A 23,194-nucleotide genomic window follows, 5' to 3' on the forward strand; every position below is an offset into this window, starting at 1 on the left:
TCCTGAAGAACACTTTCACATAGGCTTTACCCTGTGATGACCTCTGTACTGCATGAATTGGTTTTGCATGTAATCAACTGCTCTTGGTAGCGGCGGAGGGGCCGCAGGGCCGGCTCCTGTGAGGAGCTGCTGGAAGCTTCCCCGGCTCCGAGCGGGACCCGCCTCTGGCCCAGGCCGAGCCCGCCAGCGATGGCGGTAACACCTGTGGGAGAGCAGAGTTAAGAGGGGAACCTGCAGCAGAGAGAGGAGTGGGACGGGAGAGGAGCCCCTCTGCGGGTACCGAGGTCAGGGAGGAAGGCGGGCAGGAGGGGCTGCCCCCGCAGCCCGCGGGGAGACCAGGCGGCAGGCTGTCCCCCCCGGCCCGCGGAGGGGAGCGGGGGAGCAGATGCCCACCTGCAGCCCGGGGAGAGAGGAGCCCACGCCGGAGCAGGGGGAGGATGCCCCCCAAGATGGCCGCGGCTCCGTGGGGAAGCCCGCGCTGGGGTCTGTGGCTGAAGGTCGGCCCGCGGGAAGGACCCACGCTGGAGCAGCTTGTGAGGAACTGCAGCCCGTGGGAAGGAGTCACCTTGGAGAAGTTCACGGAGGACTGTCTCCCATGGGAGGGACACCACAGCAGAGCAGGGGAGGAGTGAGGAGTCCTGCCCCTGAGGAGGACGGAGCGGCAGAGACAGCGTGTGAGGAACCGACCCCAACCCCCATTCCCCGTCCCCCTGCGCCGCTCTGGGGGAGGAGGGAGAGAACCGGGAGTGGAGTTGAGCCGGGAAGGAGGGAGGGCTGGGGGAAGGTGTTCTAAGGTTTGGTTTTACTTCCCGTTATCCTTGTTTTGATTTGATTTGTAGTAAATTAAATTGATTTTGGTTTTTCCCCAAGCTGAGTCTGTCTTTTGCCCTTGGCCATAAGTGGTGACTGATCCCTCCCTGTCCTTGTCTAGACCCACAAACGTTTCTTTATATTTTCTCCTCCTCATCCCACCGGGGCGGCGGGGAGGAGTGAGCGAGTGGCCTCATGGTGCTTTGTTGCCAGCTGGGCTTGAACCACGACATCAAAAAACCTCAGGATTTCCACTCCACATGTGCAGAAATAACACAAAAGCATGCCTTACTCTTGCTTGAAATATAGCCAGGCCTGTATCTCCATAGTGCAAACAGCAGAATTGGGTAGGGTATCAAATCCAATGACTAATTTATAAAATGTCAAATCTAACCATATGCCAAACAAGAAAATCATCAAAGGAGAACATGACTAAAGCGTAACGTATGCAACAGAAAACTGTGTGGTGTGGCCATAGACGTTAGTATGCAACAATGAAACATGGTGAGGCTGACTTCTTCAAGACATTCGATAAGCCAGGTTCCAAGGCATCTGATTAAAATGCATGGTTTAAACAATAGGTTGTATAAATAAAACTGTAAATCTCAAAATCCTTCATCTTCAATTTTAGCTTTTTAGGAAACTGTGTTATCATCTTTTTGTGTATTTCATTTTGCTTTCATCGTAGACCATGTAATCTTTTGTCGGTAAGATGTAAGCCAGTTTCCCCAAATGGCTTTATAGTGTCTTCTGTATATGGACCAAGGCAACGCATGCCTTTTTCAGTGATCTCCATCCCTTCTAATTATTTCCTGTGTAATTATAAATACATAATTACTTATTTATGCATAGAAAGCATTTGTCATCTTTTAAAAAATGATTTTTTAAAAGATGAAATCTGGGTAAATTAAAAGTAGATCATTGGAGATCAAATGTTCTAAGGGAATTTCAGTTTCCTAGTAGTAGCAGTTTCAATAAGATCCTTAAATACTCAGAATGTTACCAAAACCAGTGAATAGATTTGAGACCATTCAAAGCCATCTAAAATTAAAAGTGTTAATCCAGAGAGAGCTTAGGATGAATGAGTAATTTAGTCATGTTAATTCTTGAGGTTGAAGAGGGAATTTAGCACTTCTTTGGTGTGAATGAAATTTTAGATACTAAGGGCTGAGTCCTTATTTATGTTTAGCCATGCAGAGTCTTACTACTAGACTACGTAAACCATTGTAGAAGACATCATAAAGATCAATAGAACTAATTTTCTCAGTAAACATTATATTTCTTAATTAGTGTTTGTATGATCCAGCACCCATTCATATCTGATGAAAAATTTTGTAGTCACAGCATAAACCCAGAAAAATTTCCTCACACAGAAACTTAAGCACATAGGTGCTTGTTATATTTGTCTCAACAGAAGATAATATATTAATTAGGAAAAAGAAACTTATTGACGTGGGGCACAGAAAATACTGGTTTAATGGCATGGTAAGAGGTACTGTTTTTAAAGACCTTCTCCAGATCTCTCTGGAGCTGCTGACAATCTTTCCAGGACTGTGCATACTGAAAGGGCCAAGCTAGTGAAAGAGAAGTAGAATTTAGCTGTTGTGTTTGCCACTCAGTCTGTCTCCCAAAATGAAAAACAATGTTAAGCGTTACCATTCACAGTAATCTCCAAAAGGATTAGATGGACTGTAAGTAGTGTGCCGAGTGGTTTATTCACAGTTTCTTTTGTGTATAACTGGACCTTTGTAATAGGTCTTAGTCTAATACTGGTGAATGTCTTCCCTTCCATTGTGCTTTTTTTAACTTACTAATATAGATGTAGCCAGAAAGGGACAGACTGAACTTTGTTGCAATCCAGGAAATTACTGAAAAACTATGGTAGAACTGAGTGCAAGGCTTAGTTGCTCGAGCCTTAATAGAAGGACCTCCTCTGAAGACTGATTTGGAAAGATTTGTCTTCAGATCCTTTTTTTTACTCTGTCTCAACTAGAATTTTTGAACATTCTCTCCATAAAGAGAGGGAAAGAAAAGAAAAGAAAAAAAAATTTTAAAAAGTGCTTTTCTGGTTTGTGTTCCAGTTAAAAAAACCCAAACTTTTGCCTTTTGGTGCTTTTGGAAATAGGGAAAGTTTCAGGCATTTCAAATTTTATTATTCCGTGTTTCCTCACAACTTTTAAGTTAGTATTAATTTTGCTTCTTCATGTTTCTGAAAGATTTGCCACACTATATTTGGTCTAAAGGCCCAGTTCTGAAGTGTGTTCTGTCTAGGCAACAGGTGTTGACCTCAAGGAAGTGATGTGCTTACCTGTTACATGATATTACATTAATGTATATTTGCAGCTCTCATACTATGTCAGTATCCACTGTTACAGCAGAATATGATGATGTTAGTAGCACTTTTCTTCAGCTCCTGCATTCAAATTCTCCTTGAACCACCATTTCTTTGCTTTGGAGAATGCAGTTAAGGAGTTGGAATTATCTTTTGTATGAAAAAAATAACATTAAAAAAAGAAAAGTTTCAATTCAATTCTTAGTGAAAATTGCTAAGTTATTGTCACTCTAGCAGTGTAAATTACATTTTATCTGTTGTTTTGAAATAAATCCAGATACATACATTCAGATAATTCTCTGTTTATGAAGACTGTCCAAGATATGGGTTGATTAAGAGGGACAGATTTGATAGGGCATAGCCTTATATTGGATGTCAGTGGAAAGACCAAAAGTTTGGGCAAAGGTATAGCAGTGTTGGCGGGTACATTGGATGCAGATTTTGCAAGTCTGAGGGAATGCATTTCAAGGATGGATTCTTCAGATGGAATTCCAGTGGATGGGTTAATCTGGACAGACACAAAAAGTCCATGATTGAACATGTGCTAACCACAGCTTCAGGCTCATAAAATACTGGTGAATTTAACCTGTGCATACCTAAGTAATGGTACTTAAGCTACAAATTTCACATATACCAGTCTCAAAAATTCTATTCCCTCATTTCTGGAAATTTCAAAGACCCTTATCCCTTCAGGTTGCAAAGGACCTGTCAGGTGGTCTAGTGTGAGATCATAGACAATATTGGTACAGAGTTTGAGGTTCTTCTGGTGTGCAACAATGAACAGTATTTTCTGTGGCTGATAAATGTATACTGATAAATGTCCTGTGGGTTATGCTCAGTTTAAATGTTCTGGTAACTGATGTACCAACTCAGGTTATGGTCACTTAGGAAAGGGTTCATTTAGGAAAATAAAAAATAGGCAGCTACTCTAAGCTGGTGGCTTCTTTTATATTCATGGATAGATGCATCATAATTTGTCCCATTTGTCTTAGTTGAATGCTTTTTCAGGAAGAATCCTGGAGTTGTCTATATCTTTCTTTATTTCCTAGACAGAAAAAAGATTAATGTCAGGAAGTAGCTCTGCCAAAGCTGTTAGCATACAGTGAGAGAGCAAATTGCAGAACATTATTTCATTTCATGTAACTTTTCACGTTTTTATTTGTGTTCCTTAAGCTGTCAAATATTTTTGAAAGGCTCATTTTGTTTTTCAGTAAGGAAAAGAAAGATTCCTACCCATGCTGAAAATTATGGTAAAGCTTAGATTAAATACTTGCAAAAGGTTATTAATCTTAGCATTTTCTTCACAGAGGCACGAATATTTCCATCTCATTTTATTTTCAGAAAATATGATACTTTCATGTTACTTTTCTAAGTTGTGTTTTTAGATAAAGCTCTTGTGTCAGCATATAATTTTGTAGATGCATAACTGAGCTTTAGAACAGTACAGTGTTATTGCATACAACATTAATTAACTTATAACTGTTTTTAAAATTATGTACTTTCTTGTAAAAAAAAAAAAAGTTTTTTCACTTTACAAAGTACTTTGCTTGAAATTCTGGTTCCATTGAAGTCAGTTGTCAATTATAGTCAGTAACTGTTTCTTCAACACAACTTGGCCCTTTGAGGTGTTATATAGTTTTATTGAATTATATTATATGCTCATATAATCAAAAACAGATTACACAAATTCATTTTTATCCATACCAAATGTTGATATTTATATAGTACAAAACCTATGATATTAATTTATTATATTATTGTATTTAAAATCCTTAAGATAAAGTTTTTAATTTATACTATACAATTTTTTTTTTTTCATTTTTAGCTTCCCCATGGGTAGATAAAAGTCGAACTCCAAACAAGATAGATCTGTATGATGTTCGCAGAAGACCATGGTAAGCTTTCTTCAAAGGACTGATGTATATACATCACTTACTTTCTAGATATGACTGTAAAGACAAATTTTTCTGATTATTTATCTCTAATAGTCCTTACTTTTAGATACTGCTATTTTCTTTTTAAAAACTCAGTTAATTCTTCTGAATAAACAGTTTTCAAATCATACTACTTGTTATGCAGTATCCGCTATCATGCATCGTACCATTGCATTACATAGACCTTTTAGTAGGAGGATAACTACCAAATAGGTATAAGGAAATTTAAAACTTTGATTTTGTGCCAAAATCAAATGTAATTCAGATTATTAGACTGAGCCATTCTTCCAGACATTTGCAAGTGTTTACAAAAATGTCTCGGTGGTTTAGACCAGCAAAAAAATCACTAGATTGGTAAAAGACAAGAGAACAGTGGGATTGTTTCTCATGATTTATTTTTTTCTGTAAGCCTCTCAAGGCATAATGCATATCGATACCTGGATTCATACTAGTTGAATATATTCTTTCAAAGGATGAAGTATTTTTCTGTAAACTGGGCTGACGTAATAATTCATCTGTCATTAAGATCTTTAGCTCTGAAATAGCATTCATGTTTTTCAGTTATTGACATCTGAAAATAGTGAATTTTGATCCGTATATCCTACTTCCAGACTTTGCTAATGTGTTTTATACTTTGGTTTACTTAGAAGACACAGCAGGAGAGAAAATGATAGTACATGGTTTTCTACTAGCTATAACAGGGGGATTTGTTGGTTCAGCTAGATTTAGTTTAGAGATCACAGAGTGTCTTCCACCACATGCAACAAATGTGTTTTCAGATTTGTGTCATTCATACCCTTTATTTATTTCAGGTATATCCAAGGAGCTGCATCTCCCAAAGACATGCTTATTTTAGTTGATGCGTAAGTGTTTAATGTCTGGATATTGACATTAGAGGGATAAAAGTACTTAGATATATTGAACAAATCTCTGTATGCTGAAAAATGGAGAGAGGATTAAGAAGTCCTTATATGCAAGGATCAAAAATCTTGGTATGAACAAAATAAATACACAGGAAAAAATAGTTCAAAAAGCCCAAACCAAACCTGAAAGTTATTTAAACTGGGGACAAGGAAGTGTTTTTTAATCATTTTAATATTATTCTGCGTTCAGTTTCTTAATTACTGAATTAATCAATTGAAAATTTCTCATGTGCATGCCAAGATTTGTTGTAAAACACAAACCTACAAACAAATGACTAGAGGCATTACAGTAGATTTAATCATGATTTCATGAGCCTGAAAGATAAGAACGTATGCAGACTTTGCATGTTTTACAATACATATTTAAAAATCGCCAAGTTTGGTTACTATAAAACATTAATAGAAAGTGAGCAAAGAAATTAATAAAAACTCTCTCTTTGCCTTGGCAAGGCTTCCTTTGTTTAGCTAATGTTGAAGGACTGAAGGAAGCACTGAACCTTATGTGTCAAACATTACTTTATGCTGAAAAAATTCTCAGTAGGAGAATTTGCATTTAATGCTTTTAAATGTGGTGAAGTGCTTTCATATCAGCACTGAGTTTTTTTATTATTTCTTCACTTCAGCTTAGGTTTTGCTCTGAATCAAACAAGCTGTCATTTGGGTATCTGAAAATCTAAAAGCTGTAAATCTGTGTGTAGGAGTATAAAGTGTTTAGATAATGCATTTGTTGAAGGTGGTAAGCTCTCTTAGATTTCTTGAAGTGAAAATGAGGAAATTATGTACCATTATGACTTCATCTGAGCCACAGGACTGAGGCTTTGAATGCCAGTTTTGGACTTAATTTTTTATTATAATAATGTAATAACACTAATGATGAGTGGGAGAATACAGGAGAATTATTGACAGTTTTAGTGTGAAAGTTGGTGAGAGTGCTGGTTGGTGCTCTGTATTTTCTTTGTACGTTTTAAATAAAACTTGTTAAATTCAACTTTTCCGTTTTCTTGTGGATTTCTGTTAGGAGCGGGAGTGTCAGTGGATTGACATTGAAACTAATCCGCACCTCGGTCATTGAGATGTTAGAGACCTTGTCTGATGACGACTTTGTGAATGTAGTGTCAGTGAGTATCTGTTCTTTCCACAAAATTTGCATTGTCAAGAAAGCCATAAGCAAACTACTTTTAATGCCGGATAAGAGATACTTGAATGTTAAGCTGCTAAGAGACTTAAAATATATTGCAAAATACCACATTTAGCTTCCTGTTGTCTTGTAACGTATAATGAAATTCCTAGATTTGTTGCTATCTATACATTTGAGTGAAGGGCAAAAGTTTAAACAAACTTCTGTGTAGCCAAATTCTCCTTTCCAAGATATTATTCTGGTCTGTGTAACACATCTTCGATTTGACTGGTATCTGCCAATTCTCTTGAAATAATTGGTGGTTCCCTGGTTTTGTATTGTGGTGTGAGATAAAATGATACAGAGGAGGTAGGGGGAAGTTCCTTATCCCATACAGCAGATATGTGGGTTGCTTGTGTTGATAGATGCATGATGACAGAACATGTACAGCCATACATCTAACCCGCCAAAGAGGTGTTGCTGAGAAGTTCTACAGTTAGCAACTTGGTGGGTAGCAAAGTAATTTTTTCGCGTAATATGTGTTAAAATAGAGGGGAGAATCCATGAAGAAACTTAAAAATCCACATATTTTATGCATTCCGAGACAACGTATGTGATGTGCATTAGTCAGAGGATTGTTAGGAGGAGGGTAGGATTGTAAGGATTTTCAAATGAAGATGATGCTGGCTTTTCAGCAGCTGAGATTTTTCAGAACATGATCTGAAACTTTAGTACTACCTATAATTACTACACTTCAAACTTGACTACCAGACTTAAAACTTCTGTTTCCATATAACAGAGTTTTAAATAGTTCCTTAAAATAGTTTTGGGGGGTTTTTTGAATGGCATTTTAGTCTTTCTAATACTTGCCTGGAATTTAAAGTGAGAGTTCCCGGTTTTCAAGAAAGCTGAAGGCAAAATAAAATAGATTTGGGGAGGGGGAATATAGTATGGGCAACTTCCAGTTTTCAGACTGATACCTTAGATGTCATGCTCTAGCCTTGGGCAAGGCTTTTTTGTTTTTTTATTAAGCTGTTGAACTGTAGAGCTTTGATTTTAAGGATTTAGGATGGGAACATTGACCTACTCTTAATGACAAGAGACATCCTGCATGGTGAGTAACTGGAATGATTTTGGAGGTAATTTTCAACTTCTGCAGATGTGTTGTAGCCAGGCTGCAGGGAGAAAGACCTGAAATATCACTATCAGAAATCGCTTTGAACACCACTTATTGCTTTGTCGTTTGCTGTCAGTCTAGCTAGACCTTTCTCTATGTAGTAGAGAGAAGCTTTTATTCACAATGGAATTTCCTTTGTTAAAGTTTTTAATAGTGGATTAGACCATTTTCTTTAGTCTAAATTGCAGTGAAAAAAGGAACTAATGTTTATTATTTTTATTATTATTATTAAAGGAAGTAAGCTTTTCTGTAATGACATCAGAGAGTTGAAACCTTGTTGTTAGGTTCACTGGTTTTAAAAAAACAAGGATTGTAATCCTAAACTTCTGGAAATTGATTACTGTGTTCAGTGGAGTTGTGCCAGCTTTCACCACTGGAAAATCTGGACCCCCACTACTTCCTGATTTACATAGCTTTCCAAACTCTTTCCTTCATTTGCTCCCAGCTGAACAGAAATAGTGTATCTTAATGCTAAGCCTTCCTTAGGCTCAGGGTATTTTATTAGCTAAGCTTCAGTGTTATTCTAGCAAGGCCCCAAGGTTGGTCTTTGTGTTGAAAAATAACTAGAAATCTTTGAATATTTTCTACAGTACATTTTCCCAGTCATTTGTAACTTACAGTATGTAAGGACCTTTCTTCTCTGAGTGAACTTCGGAGGTACACATCAGATATTTGACTGCAGAAGCGAAGAGGACTTTTTGGTTGTGCTGTGTTCATCCTCAGAGGAAGGCAACACTCACAGAAATATGCATAATAGAGGATGGCATGTTTAAATCTTTTATAAAGTGCTATTTTGTGTTATGAACTTATAATTTAAAAGTCCACATTAGATCTTTCAGTATTACAGTTATTTTTGTATAACCTATGTTTTCATGTGTTCGGATGACTTGCATATTAGAATTGTGGAAGACCTTGTGTTCAGACATTTTATTTCTCAACAGAAAGGGAATCGTATGCTATAGATAGGAAACAAATGGTTGTACTACTACAAGGCATTCTTTAAGCAAGAGAAGTGAACACAGAAGTTTGATCTTTTTTTAGGATTTTTCCCTTCTTTTTCTTTAGATTGCTCAGTTTTTCCACAGTCCAGCCAAAGTCTCAAATCAAAGTTAAGTACCAGAAGTGACACTGCTTAAGAAGGTGATATATTATCACACTCAGTATTATTTCTTCTTAAGATTATTCACAAAAGCATATACACAGGCCTTTTATAAAGCATTCATCCATTGCAAAGTTGGTATTAATTTCTATACTGCTTTCATGTATGTTGCTTTATTTTTATGTTGCATTTAGATATTTTGACATTTGAAGTAAAACAATGTGTTAGAACGATCATTATTCTGATCATTCAGTTAGATCTTTGAAAATTACATACATGACTTTCATTTAGGAGGATTTCTTAGAAAGTCTGAGATCTCATCTTTATTCAAATATTAAATTCTTCATTTTACTGCTTAGATTTTTCCCACTTATTCTTCCTTGTATACCTTTGGTGAAAAGCTTGATGATTTATTAGGTTTAGGTACTGTGTTAAAAGACAAGTGGTTCATTAATTCTTGTCTAATTTTAAAATAATCTCATTTTTCTTTTTTCTAAATGATCTGAGGATCATCTAGAGATACGGTGATATACAAAAGATCATCTGGTCATAAGTGGTGTTCCCCAGGGCTCAGTATTGGGGCCAGTTCTCTTTAATATCTTTATCAATGATCTGGATGAAGGGATCGAATGCACCCTCAGGAAGTTTGCAGATGACACCAAGTTGGGCGGGAGTGCTGATCTGCTTGAGGGTAGGAAGGCTCTACAGAGGGATCTGGACAGGCTGGATCGATGGGCCGAGGCCAATTGTGTGAGGTTCCACAAGGCCAAGTGCTGGGTCCTGCGCTTGAGTCACAACAACCCCATGCAACGCTACAGGCTTGGGGAAGAGTGGCTGGAAAGCTGCCTCATGTTAAAGGACCTGGGGGTGTTGGTCACCAGCTGGCTGAATGTGAGCCAGCAGTGTGCCCAGGTGGCCAAGAAGGCCAACGGCATCCTGGCTTGTGTCAGCAATAGTGTGGCCAGCAGGACCAGGGCAGTGATCGTCCCCCTGTACTCTGCACTGGTGAGGCTGCACCTTGAATACTGTGTTCAGTTTTGGGCCCCTCACTGCAAGAAAGACATTGAGGTGCTGGAGTGTGTCCAGAGAAGAGCAACGAAGCTGGTGAAGGGTCTAGAGAGCAAGTTCTGTGAGGAGCAGCCGAGGGAGCTGGGGTTGTTTAGCCTGGAGAAAATGAGGCTGAGGGGAGACCTTATCGCTATCTCCAACTGCCTGAAAGGAGGTTGCAGTGAGGTGGGGGTCGGTCTCTTCTCCCAGGTAACAAGTGATAAGGCAACAGGAAATGGCCTCAAGTTGTGCCAGGGGAGGTTTAGATTGGATATTAGGAAAAATTTCTTCACTGAAAGTGTTATCAGGCACTGGAACAGGCTGCCCAGGGAAGTGGTTGAGTCACCATCCCTGGAGGTATTTAAAAGACATGTAGATGTGGTGCTTAGGGACATGGTTTAGTGGTGGACTTGGCAGGTTAGGTTAACAGTTGGACTCGATGATCTTAAAGGTCTTTTCCAACCTGAATGATTCTATGATTCTATGATCATTATTCATAATGGAATATTCCATAACAAAGAAGGCATGTCTAAATCAAGTCCAGCTCCAGTGCTTTCTTCAGACTCCAAAATATCAACTTAAACATTTTGTTCTAGGTGAAAGAAATGTAGATTTATTCAATATGTTTCATGTTATTGCTTAAGGACATTGTCTCTTGAAATATCCTGGTATTAGACATCATTAGCTAAATAAAAAGTCCAAAAAGCTAGGTGAAAATTTTCAGTTGATACAAATTAGAGGATGGATATATGAACACTAGCAATAACTGGAACTTATCTACAAATTTTCTTTCCCCCCTGGATCTTTTGGCCAAGTAAGCAACAGTTGTTTTATGGCTTGTTAGCTTTAATAACCATGCAGCGTTTAGTAATGAGGTTTTGAGTTAACTAGAGAGCTGTTTTACTGCTAACCTCTGCCAAGATGTTGTCCCACAAAACCCATATGTATGATGATTCATGCCCACAACTGAGAGACACAGATTTAAGCTCATGTCAATCACTTCTAGAAAGTGACAGGATGATTTAATGAACCGTGCCTGGTATATGGAGAAATCCTAAGGAACAAAAAGCTTAAAAGTAGATGTGTTAAAATACATTAGTTCTACTGATTTAATATAGTTCTTGCATTTATTTCCAGGGAAAAGAGGTTGAACGGACTATTAAGTCATGTAAAGATTGCCAGGGGTTAATAAGTCATGATTTCCTCTGGGATTTGCATTTTTCTTATCTGAAGTGCTGTGCTTTGTTGCCGAAAGAAAACCTGCTGTTTGAAAGAGCTTAAATGTATGAGTAATACAGCTGTTTCCCACTAATCCGGTTATATGCTTTGATAGCAGTAAGTGGTAGATGATAGGGGCAGCAATTCCATCCCAGCACGTTATGATTTAGTGACTTGGTTTCAGATGTTGACACAGAGAGTGTAATTTGTTTATGATTGTGGCTAGGCTGCAGTTTGCAGGAGAAATGTATTTCAACTTCAAACCTTTAGAGGTGCGGAATACCACAAAAAGGAAAAACCTACCTTACAGCAACAGATGTGTTAAAGGTCAGGAGCTGTAGGACTGTTTAAAATCACTTAGCCTTTGTAAAAATCCAAACTAGTATTTACTGTTTAGGAACTGGAAATTGAATGTTAGGTGCATACTGGAGATAATAGAATCATGCTCTGAGAAAATTGAAAGCTCATCTCCTGCTCTTGTGTGGTTTCTGCACATTGACAAAAATCAGAAGGAAGGAGATTTCTGGATGAACTGGTTTCAAAGAAAAAAACATGCACCTAGCCTATGAAATTATTGTTGGGGATAAAAGCGATCTGTGGAAGATACACCCCTTTTTCCACTGATTTTTAATAGCCGTTTATCATGTAATTGCCACAGCTCAGTGGTTGCAAACCTGTTTGCTTTGCCCCCCTTATTCACAAGTTGATATGATCGTTATGCTTCCCTAATTAAAATATTTAAATGTGATAATACAGTAAAAAAAAAAGTTTTGTAAAGAGCATTTCAATTTATCAAAGGGCTCTTTTCTCTTCCTGCTCCATGTTCCTTCCTGTATTCTGCAGTTCAGATTGCACCTATATTCTCTTAGATACAGGGAAACATTTCTTTCTTCTGAGAAATACTTCCCTAAGCTTATTTAAAAACTTAACAAACATGCCATGGGTGGAAACCTTAGCCTGAAGTCCTATTGAAGGGAGGAGGATGCTATATTTTGCAGCCAGGTAGCCTGTTGTGCTTATGATTTCTTTGCCAGAAGTTTTAGATTTGTATGAATGTACTTCTGTTCAATTGGCAAAAACTTCCAGAATTTTCTTTAAAAATAACGTAAAATTCGTTTCCTTTTCACTTCCATTTAATTTGTTTTTAGTGAACCTTAAATTAAATTGCATACTCAAATAGACTAAGACATAATTTTTTCCTGTGTTTTTCAATTTTGACCCAGAAAAATTCAGTGGTGGTTAGTTTTTCTAAATAACATCACTATTTGAAGCAGAAATCAAACATGATCATGATATCAGTGTGAGATACTGGCACTGAAGTAGTTCTATTGGTGGATCTACAGGAGGAGATGAAAAGCCCTGTCTGAAGGGGTTTGCCAGCAGACTTGCTAATGTAATTCTGTCCCTACTTTCTCATTCTCCACAATGGACAATATTAAGGAGAAAATATAAAGATGCCTGCCATCTTTTTCATTATTTGGCAAATTAAAAAAAGATAGAGAATCAAGTTCCCACTGTAGATCTGCATAAGCATCTCTCTTACTGATTTAATTCTGGAACATTTCAGGTAACGAATCACAGTAGCTCCAATTAAGTATACAGTCTCCTCAGCATCTATTATTCCCTTTTTTTTTTTTTTTGGGGGGGGGTGGTTTTGTGGTTTTTTTTTTCCATAGTCGATGAAAAGTGATATAAAGGCAAGTTTAGAGCTGAGTGTTGAGCTTCCTGATTCTTTTAACGGCAATCCATCTAATTGTATCATGACCTTGCAGTGTTTCTTAAATTGAATGGCTCATTTTCAAGAAAAGGGGCAACAATGATAGCTGCAGAGAAACACATCTTCACAGGAGTGTTCCTTAATGGAAAATCATTAGCATTCCTTAATGGAAGGTCATTATCTTGCACCTTCCCTATTCAGGGACCAAGTGAATTGTTGTATGTATTTTCATACAGGTATGTTTAGTAAGCACTGTAGGTGCTGGGTTAAACAAAGCTCGAAGTTGTGATCAAAATCTAGTATTCAATTTCTGCTTTGCTAATAACTGCAGGTAGAGCTAGGTTATGTATCTATGGAAATATATGTATAGGAAATAGATCTGGAGGACATGTTTAGCAAATGTAATGAAGATGAGTATTCTGCAAATAACACTGGAGAAAATTTGGGAACAATGGAAACCCAGCAATTGTTAAAAAGTTAGAAAGAATTTTCTTTTTTAATGGATTAGTGAGAGTAGGAATGGAAGCAAGAAATGCGGTAGTATAAACAACATCATTAAATGTTTGTCTGCCTGCAGAATTACAGTTTCATTTTGCTTCCCCTCTAAAGAGAAAGTCGAGAAAGGAGTCAATGACACTATGTTAAAGTATTTCAGGTGGGGCTGGAGTTGAGAGGAAGATTAGGGTAAGGATGATGTTACATCAGTTGGCTTTTTTGAAATGAGGTTAATTGACTTTAGTGGGACTCTGATCCTAGGAAAGCAAATTACACAGTTTGTATCAAGAAAAAGTGAAGGACCACTAGGAGTCAAACTTCTTGCAATCTTCTTCATCTCTTCATCTGCCATGATGAACTTGAAATGCTTCTACAGCTTCAGTGACATGGCAAGAGACAACTTTCCACCTAAGTAATCTATGGATTGATGGTTCACTTTCTCTCCTGGGTGGCAAACAATGAGTATTTGAACTCAGGTTTTGACTGTATGACTCCTTTATTCTGGCTGAATACTATTACATAAATGTGGATCATATCACTAATTTAACACAAAAAGGATTGGCTCAGATTTTACAAAAAAATATTGTAGGTGTCTTCTCTGAGGACCAAAAGTGGTTTATGGTTGATTGCTTTGTTCTTGAAAACATCTTACAGTCCTGAGTGAGTCATCTGAGAAGCTGGATTTCAGACATACTCTCAAACTCACAGAATTTGACCTTTTTTTGGCTGTTCTGGAGTTCATAAATAAATAGCCTGATAACTGATTTGATCGCAGCTGAGAAGTGCTGTGGCTGGGGAAAACTCTTGTGTCCATAGACTCACAAAACTGTCAGATAAAAGCATGGCGAGAATCACTAGTTGGAGCCCAATAAATTTGAATGGTGCATAAATAGTTAATATGCCTCAACAAATTGCAAGGAAAGACTCTTTATGTCTTCATATCAATATTTAATGCTTTCCTGGAAGATGCATTTTAAGCAAACATCTACCACTAAACGTAATTGTTAAGGTCTATTACAGAAGTAACCAAGGGAATTTTAAGGACCAGTGATACGTGAGTGGTGAGACACTATGCAAGAAGTATCTCATTGCCCCTTTTAGCCTTAAATCAAGAATACATAAAGGTTTTGGTTCGTTGATTGGTTGGTTGGTTGTTTTTTCTTTTTGTTTTGTCCTGCTGACTTATGTGTTTATCCGGAGTAGTTGTTCATCATCCACCTTAGATACTAATGGACTGGAAAGTACATCATTCTTGTGTGACATGAATACTTTAGCCTTATTCTTTGTAAATAGGGAATATTTACCAAGTACTTTTTTCTTTTCTGTGTATACTTAACAGTATAGCCATATCTGTCTAGCAACAGATGTGTTCAGTAGTCAGTCTTTCTCTTATCCCTAGTGTACTTATAAATTCCTTGTTGTCTTCAGTTTAACCAGCCCTACAATATTGTCAGTGCAGTAAGACAGAACAGCAAATACCTATGTAAAACAGACGTATACAGAATAGTCCATGATAAAGAGGTGAAAATGAAGTGTTACTTTGCTGTCCCAGTGATAATACTCTCTCTGGTACTTGCTCACATTTTTTTTTAATATCTTGGTTAAAATAATACACCAGTATGTAAAACCAATATAGCACAAAAACCATGGTGATGTTAGCGCAGGGTCAAGTCTTCTCTCTCTCTGAGAATTACAGCTAGCACCAGGACCATCTCCAAAAGTCAAGCTACCATGTTCAGCTGAGAACTATGCTCAAGCTAGTAAGCCTTTGTAAAAGTACAGCCAGCCATATCCCACGCAGAAGCCATCTAGCTGTACCTGATACATTGCTGGTGAATTTAGAAAGAAAGCATGTGTTTCAACAATTTTTCCTGATTTCTCATTTAAACTGAGCTTTACATAGCTACAAATAAACTTGAGAAACCTTTAGAAGATTAAGTTATTTTTATTTTAGAGTTACAAAATAATAACCAAGCCATCTAAATTTAGGGATTTGTTTGTTTATACTTATGTTATTTTACCTGTCAGGGGAAAGTGTATCATGCCAGATTCAACACCCCAAGAGAGGTGAGGCTGCCACAGTTCCGTGCCACAGATCCAACCAGTAGTGAAGCTGAAAATGTATTCCCAGTGGGCACATGCACACGGAGCACATGTATATACCACATAACATATATGCATGTATATACATACATACCAGGCCAGCCGCACAGGTAACACAGATGAATGCAGAGCATTCATGTGAACACAGGCAGTGCCAGCAGCCTCATCCTGCTCCCCTCTCTGGCTGAGCTGGATGGAAGTCTGCTGGTGAGAATATATGTATGTTGTGTACTGTGTGGATCCCTCCAGCAGCTGGGCTCAGACACTCCATTTGCCCAGCAGCTGCCCCTAGATCCCAGTCTGCCCCATTGCTGCCACTTAGACATACGAGTCCCCGAGGCCACAACCCCACTCCAGTTGCTGGTATAGACCATCTCATGTTTACAAGCAGAGCTGTCGGGGTCTCCCTTGGTCCCAACAGCCAACCCCCCACTGTGATCTCACCCTTAGAGACACAACACACACACATGGGTTTCACTACTAGAGACCCCCAGGACCAGCACTTGACACTCATTCCAGGTGCTGGTACCATGGACACATGGTCCCTGTGACCCACAGTCCACTCCAGTTGCTGACACTGAAGACACTCCAGTCTCTCCAGCTGCCGTACCATGGATACGCGGGCCCTGCGACCCGTGGTCTGACTCTGGTTGCTGGACTCACACACCCGTGCACAGACACACACGCAGAATAGAGAGTCCCTCACCCAGGAAAAGAGGTAAAAATGGAGTTTAATAAGAAGGCAGGACAGACTGCACTGATGAGATGCAAGACATGGCCAGACAAACTATTTACACAGGACCAACAATTTTTCCCCTTACCCCTCTATTTTCCCCAAATCACCTAAATCTATCCCTTTCCTCACCCTGTTTCTTCCCTTAAATATTCCATAGTAAGTGCTGTGCAGTTCTAAAAATCCTTTTCCCCTGCATCCCATAATGTCTCACATCATACAAACTCTCTGAGTCCAAAGCTGGGCTTATTGTATTATAAATTATTGCCTAGGGCCTAGTTAGTTGTGGGAAATTAAAAACACCTCCAGAAGACAAGTCATCCTGACTATAATGAGGACGAATTACGGGCAGGAGGTGCTTGTCTGTCTCCACTGGCTGTAGGGAGAGACTGACCCACTGCCTTGGACTGGTCTCCCAGTTAAAAGATCATTGATATGAGATGAGCTGAATCATACTACCTCTGCTCAGCTGAGAATGCAAAAGGGAGTCAGCGGGAATAAAAACATCAATCACTTTTGGATTTTTTACACCTCTTTTCTTTTTGTGTGCTACAGTTTGCTTTAACATATCAGCTAATTTTTTACTGTTGTGTTATTAACTGTAACTTCAGTTTGCTGTGAAAGGAAATGTTCAAAAGTTATGTAAAAGAAAAAAGAAATGGAAAGAGTTGCAAAAGAAATAGGGCAAATCTTAAAACAAGATCTGTTTCATTTTAGATCTGTCACAAAGTGTTAATTCCAGGGAACAGAGTACATGAGTGCATGAAGAGCCAAAGGAAATGGAAATTAGAAGCTGAAATTCTATATTAGGATGTCAGGACCAGGGATGTTGGTGGAAAGTGTACATTTATTACTTTACAGTACAACTGACAATTCCAGATGACTAGAAAAGTCACCTCCATTCCCACTTTGAGGGATTGCTTTGGGCATCAATACAGATTTTTATTGTCTCCTCTTGTAGTTGTCAAATGTCAGGAAGTCAGACTTCTAACAACACAGCACAGGCTTCTGCGATTTCCAGAATAGATTGTAGCTCTCTAGTATATTAGTAGTATTTAAAATGAGTAGTTTAGTAGTGTAAAAAATGAGATGATAGCTCTGCCTCATGGTTCCACTAAATGGTTAATAAATCTGTTGGCTATTTCCAGTTTCTTAATTTTTAACAAAGCACAAGTTTTACTAGAGACCCCTGCTTCATCAGACTGTCATTGATCCTGTCAGTTTTTATGGTGTGTCAGATGCTAAACCAAAAGTGCATTTCTGTGTCATCTTTCCAACTAAGAGACAATTATTAGGGGGCGTTGTGACAGTATAATTAAAAATCTGTGGTGGGTGAATGATCTCTTGAACAATGAACTCATTCCATACCAGTTCTGAAGAGGCTGGGCTGGGCTGGCTTTAATGATTCTTCTGGGGAAAGATGACTCACCATGTTAATGAAAAAAGAAGAAAATGCAGGCTGTCCATAAGGTTTGGGACAGGGTGAGGGCTATGTGTTCTATGGTCCCCCTTCTTTTAATATATTTTCTATAAAAGTCATGTATTTGGTAGGTGAAAATTTTAAGATTTATGTGGCAAGATGTTAGTTTGGTACGAATCTAAAGGATCTCTTAACTTAGACAAAACACGAAGAAAATACTCATCGACTTCTCAAGTCTCACGCTTTCAAGACTCACCCTTTTCCCTCCTATCTCATGCTTCCCTGCCTTAGCGCAGCATCTCACACATCAGCAGTACGCTGCCGCAGCCTCCTTACTGCTTGCGAACCCCAGGCACCATGCGCAGCCAGGCACATTGCTCTGCCTGCAAGGGTGACAGGCACATTTAAGTCAAGCCGTGGGAATATAGAGGTGAAATTGTAGCCCCCTGCCGTCCCCCAGTTATGTGGCCTGATGCTGAAACGTATGTCTGTCTTGTAATTTGGTGCACTGACTAAACATTCGTCTTGCTTTTGAAGCCCTGAATAGCAACCTTACATACCCAGTGAATTTATAGATAACAGTTTAGTACTCAAACCTTTATCTCTGGTGACCAGCGATAGGACACAAGGAAATGGAATGAAGCTGTGTCAGGGGAAGTTCAGTTTGGACATTAGGAAAAGGTTCTTCACTGATAGAGTGGTCAGTCACTTGAACAGGCTCCCCAGGGAAGTGGTCATGGCACCAAGCCTGTCAGAGGTCAAGGAGTGTCTGGACAACACTCTTGTGTATATGGTTCAGTTTTAGGTAGTTCTGCAAGGAGCAGGGAGTTGGACTTGATGATCCTTATGGGTCCCTTCCAACTTGAGATATTGTATGATTCTATGATTCATCTTTTTGGCCAAGGGGTTTTTTGTGTTCTAAACAACTTGAATTTGACTGAAAGAAGCTTTCCACAGTCAAGTGATAATAAAAAAAAGTCTACAGAATAATTTTTAGAAAGTCTCTTCTTGTTACAGCTCTCTTCTAGAGTGTATCTGGGTAGCAGTGCCATACAGTGCAGACAACAGGACTGCAGCTGTACAGTAGTGCAGTGGTTCAGATCAACCAGCTTTCTCTGGGAGATGCTGAAGTTTACAGTAATGAAATTTTCAGTACAAGTCAGAAATACATAATTTTAAGTAAATAAGACATGCTAACTTAGCCACAGCATCATGAAATGACCATAAATGAGTTCATCTTGCAAGGCTAATTCACCTTTTCAGCCTATGTTGACATTCTTTGCTGTAACTCTGAGATTTGCAGCACAGCATCGTACTTTATGGTCTGAACATTAATCCTTTTGTACTCAGTGAGAGCTTTGCGTTGATTTATGTGCAGATAATCATATTGGTTAGAAAGGTTAACAAAGCTGACTGACAGCAGATTTTGGCCCAGTATTTGGTCTTTTTCCAAACATTTATCTCATGTTATGCCACACTATTTTTTTCACCAGATATTTCGTGATCTAAGGCTGTTACTGTTTTTGAACGCTGCTACCTCTGGTCTATAATACATATATAGACATTTCACAATGAAAAGAAATGGGATACATTTTAAATTTCAGGAAATGCCAATAGTGTAAATTGGCATATAATCCTAATTTTATTTCATCCTATACTTGCAATACAATTTAAGAAATGCAGGTGTGCTCCTTCTGAGTACTAGAATAATTTTTTTATATTTTCTCTACGATATATGTGTAGGATTATATTGTATACCTGAAGACTATCTGTATGCAAGTCATAGGACAGGAGAAAACAGTTATTTTATGGCAAGATGTGAATGCTGAACTTTAACACCACATATTATTTTTTGGCATGTCAAATTACAAACCTTTATTGCTTGAACTGCCTCAAATTTTCTGTGTACTAAGATCTGCATGGGAGTTTTCTTCCTATTCTCTAAATGGATTCTGATAAATATTTATAATATCTTCTCACTGCTGAAATAGAGAATCTAACTGGCCTTATTCAAGATTCAGTTATTCTTGGGATTAACCCTAAAATCCTATTACCAAGCCTAAAGCAGCAGAAAAAAAAGAGAAAGAAAACAGCAAAGCTGGATTTAGCTACAAGATGAAAGCCTGATGAAATCAGATCTATTTCACTATTGCTCATTTAATACATATAGATACAACTGGGTCACCAAGCTGATTTAGCCATGAGGTAGAAGTAGCATAGCAACAAAACTCAGCAGATTGAAAGTCAGCAGCAGTAGTATCTGATTAGGTCTTCAGCAAGCTGACTATATTTTTCTCAATTTTCAGTATTCCTGCAGTGATGTTTCTGATTTATTCAGCTATCATGATCTTGGTGTTTTGAATGTGTAAGTTTTGTCTCTGTAGCAAATTTAAGTATAGGAATTACTGCTTTCTTCAAGTTTACATGATTTTCTATAAACATTTCTGAATGTTTAAAAATAGACAATTTACATACAGTTTAAAGCAGGGTCTCCTTTAATGTCAGAAGTTTTGTAGGGTAGGTTTTTAGGGTTTTCTACATTTTTTTGTTTGTTTTTTTTTTAGCGTAGAAGTGTAATTTCAGGAGATTCTGATTAAACGTGCTATGCTGAATCAGTAGATGTTAGTAAACTAACTGGGATGAGTGAAGAATAGGAAGGCAGCAGGTAAGGATGGTTGGGAAAATCTGAATTTTTACATAGATTTGGTATTAAACAATATTTTACAGATTTTGGAGATGCAGAAAGACATTTAGATAGGAGGTTGGTTTACAGCTTTTCCATTATGAGTGTTGTAAAACCTGTTGGAAATTGAGATGCTTGTTTTGGTAATATGGATCCTTTGTATGGAAAAAATAGATTTTCATCCTCCTGGAGCTGGGACCTCTTGTGTTCAACGTGGAAATTTTTTCTTTAAGGAGGGTTTGGATTTTAATATTCCTGCTTCTTCACTCATTTGGCATACAAGAGTATTTTATTGTTTCAGTTGAAATTAGAAATTTATGCCAGTCACAGAAAGCTCCAACGCCCTCCACCAGAAGTGTAAAATATCCCATTTCAAGACAACATTTGTAAGACCAGTTCAACTTTTTTGTTGTAGTGCCACCTAGTGACTAAAACTTGAAAAAGTTTTTTAAAGTTTCGTTAATTTATTGGGTTTAATCTGTTTATGTTGCATTTTCCAGTAATGAGATGATTTACAAAAGATTTGGTGTTTTTCAAATTGAATCGCAGAGGTAGTGCTGCTGCTTCTATTTCTTTTCCTGAGGATTTACATAAACTTACTGCTATCCTTTTTGAGAATTGTGGCTTTCCTCAGTGGATAGTGCTTTGTCCAGATAGCATCTAATAAATGTTGACTGAAGCTTGCTTTCTTGATCATGTTATAAAAACAATTAAGCACATACTTATACATAAACTGTTTTTAATAAATATATATATACACATATGTATGAAGACATCAGATACAGCATAAAAAAAAGGTGTTGACTGTCAGAAACAGTAATAAGCACTTTCTGATCAAGATAAATTAATGCACCAACATATTACTCTCTAATTATTTATAGCGTTACTTTTTATGCTGCTGTTTTCGATGCCTGCTTGTTTTGCTAGCATTACACATAATGTGAATTCTAAGACAATGCAATGAAGGGGGGTGCTTTGTGTTTCCTTTCATAAAAGAAGCAGAATCAATGGAAATGTTTTATTTGCATTTAAATAACCTCCTACACTTGCCAAAAGAATGATTGACAATGGATTCTGGATTTATATCCTTTATACCTCGCAGGAGATGGAGACATATTTAGATATATAGAGAAGGATAGATGGATATACAGAAGAGAATTGGAAACATTCATCAGTTTATACATTGCCTGTGAAATCAGAGATTTTTCTCTCACAGTGCTGTAGTCTTCAGAATGAATTGCATTTTGAAAAAATTTAAGTGATAAGCTCTCTATGAGAATTCATGCTTTAAGAATTTGTGCCCTATGTGACCTTGTGGTTTAAATGGCATATAGCAAAATAACTATGACCAAGTTAAAGGGCAGATTTGAGGACTTGGAGTTGGTTGCACAAAGGAAAGGGAAGAAGTATGTTCTGGTGCTCTAGTAGTAGGGAATTCAGATTAAAGCTTCTGGCCATGTCGTTGCCTCGGATTTACTTGTTTTCTTCCCTGTTGCTTCACTTTTCTCAACAGTAAAATGAGAACAGTTCTGAGCTATTTCACAAGGAGTCCGAGACACTCAGTAGTGTTTGAAAATGTCTGTGATGCTGTCCTGGTTTCAGCTGGAATAGAGTTAACTGTCTTCCTAGTAGCTGGTACGGTGCTATGTTTTGAGTTCAGTATGAGAAGAATGTTGATAACACCGATGTTTTCAGTTGCTGCTAGTAGTGTTTAGACTAAAGTCAAGGATTTTTCAGCTTCTCATGCCCAGCCAGCGAGAAAGCTGGAGGGGCACAGGAAGTTGGCACAGGACACAGCCAGGGCACCTGACCCAGACTGGCCAACAGGGTATTCCATACCATGGGACGTCCCATCCAGTATAGGAACTGGGAAGTGGGGGCGGGGAATCGCCGCTCGGGGACTAGCTGGGTGCTGGTCGGTGGGTGGTGAGCAATTACACTGCGCATCATTTGTACATTCCAATCCTTTCATTATTGCTGTTGTCATTTTATTAGTGTTATCATTATCATTATTCGTTTCTTCTTTTCTGTTCTATTAAACTGTTCTTATCTCAACCCGTGGATTTGCTTCTTTTCCCGATTTTCTCCCCCATCCCACTGGGTGGGGGGGGAGTGAGTGAGCGGCTGCGTGGTGCTTAGTTGCTGGCTGGGGTTAAACCACGACAGATGCTAAAGTGTGGATGTCCCTGGGAGTTATATGCTATGTGTTACTTGCTAAAGCTTGTCAACTGGGGAGAGATCAGCTGGTATCTGCAAAAGGCAGATTTATCAAAAAATTTCCCAATAGACAAACCAGTTTGTATCTGTTCAGCAGGTAATATACTGAACCAAATGCAGTTTCAGAAAAAAAAAAAATTAAATACGTTTTTCTTCTCATCTATTTTGT

General features: G+C 38.2%; 1 protein-coding gene across 17 annotated transcripts in view; it reads left to right on the forward strand.

Annotated features, from left to right (window-relative positions):
- The window catches only part of CACNA2D1 (calcium voltage-gated channel auxiliary subunit alpha2delta 1), a 436,639-nt gene that overhangs the window by 316,530 nt on the left and 96,915 nt on the right, over positions 1-23,194 (forward strand). For all 17 annotated transcript variants that reach the window (XR_003923336.1, XM_030013900.2, XM_030013901.2 and 14 more), the window contains exons 8-10: positions 4,968-5,037; positions 5,889-5,939; positions 7,018-7,117. Coding sequence is in view for 16 of the 17 variants with exons in the window: in XM_030013900.2 (XP_029869760.1) it covers positions 4,968-5,037; positions 5,889-5,939; positions 7,018-7,117 (221 nt within the window). In the remaining variant the exon portion in view is untranslated. The remainder of the gene's footprint in view (positions 1-4,967; positions 5,038-5,888; positions 5,940-7,017; positions 7,118-23,194) is intronic.

The sequence above is a fragment of the Aquila chrysaetos genome, chromosome 5 (assembly GCF_900496995.4).
Source record: "Aquila chrysaetos chrysaetos chromosome 5, bAquChr1.4, whole genome shotgun sequence".
Lineage (NCBI taxonomy): Eukaryota > Metazoa > Chordata > Aves > Accipitriformes > Accipitridae > Aquila > Aquila chrysaetos.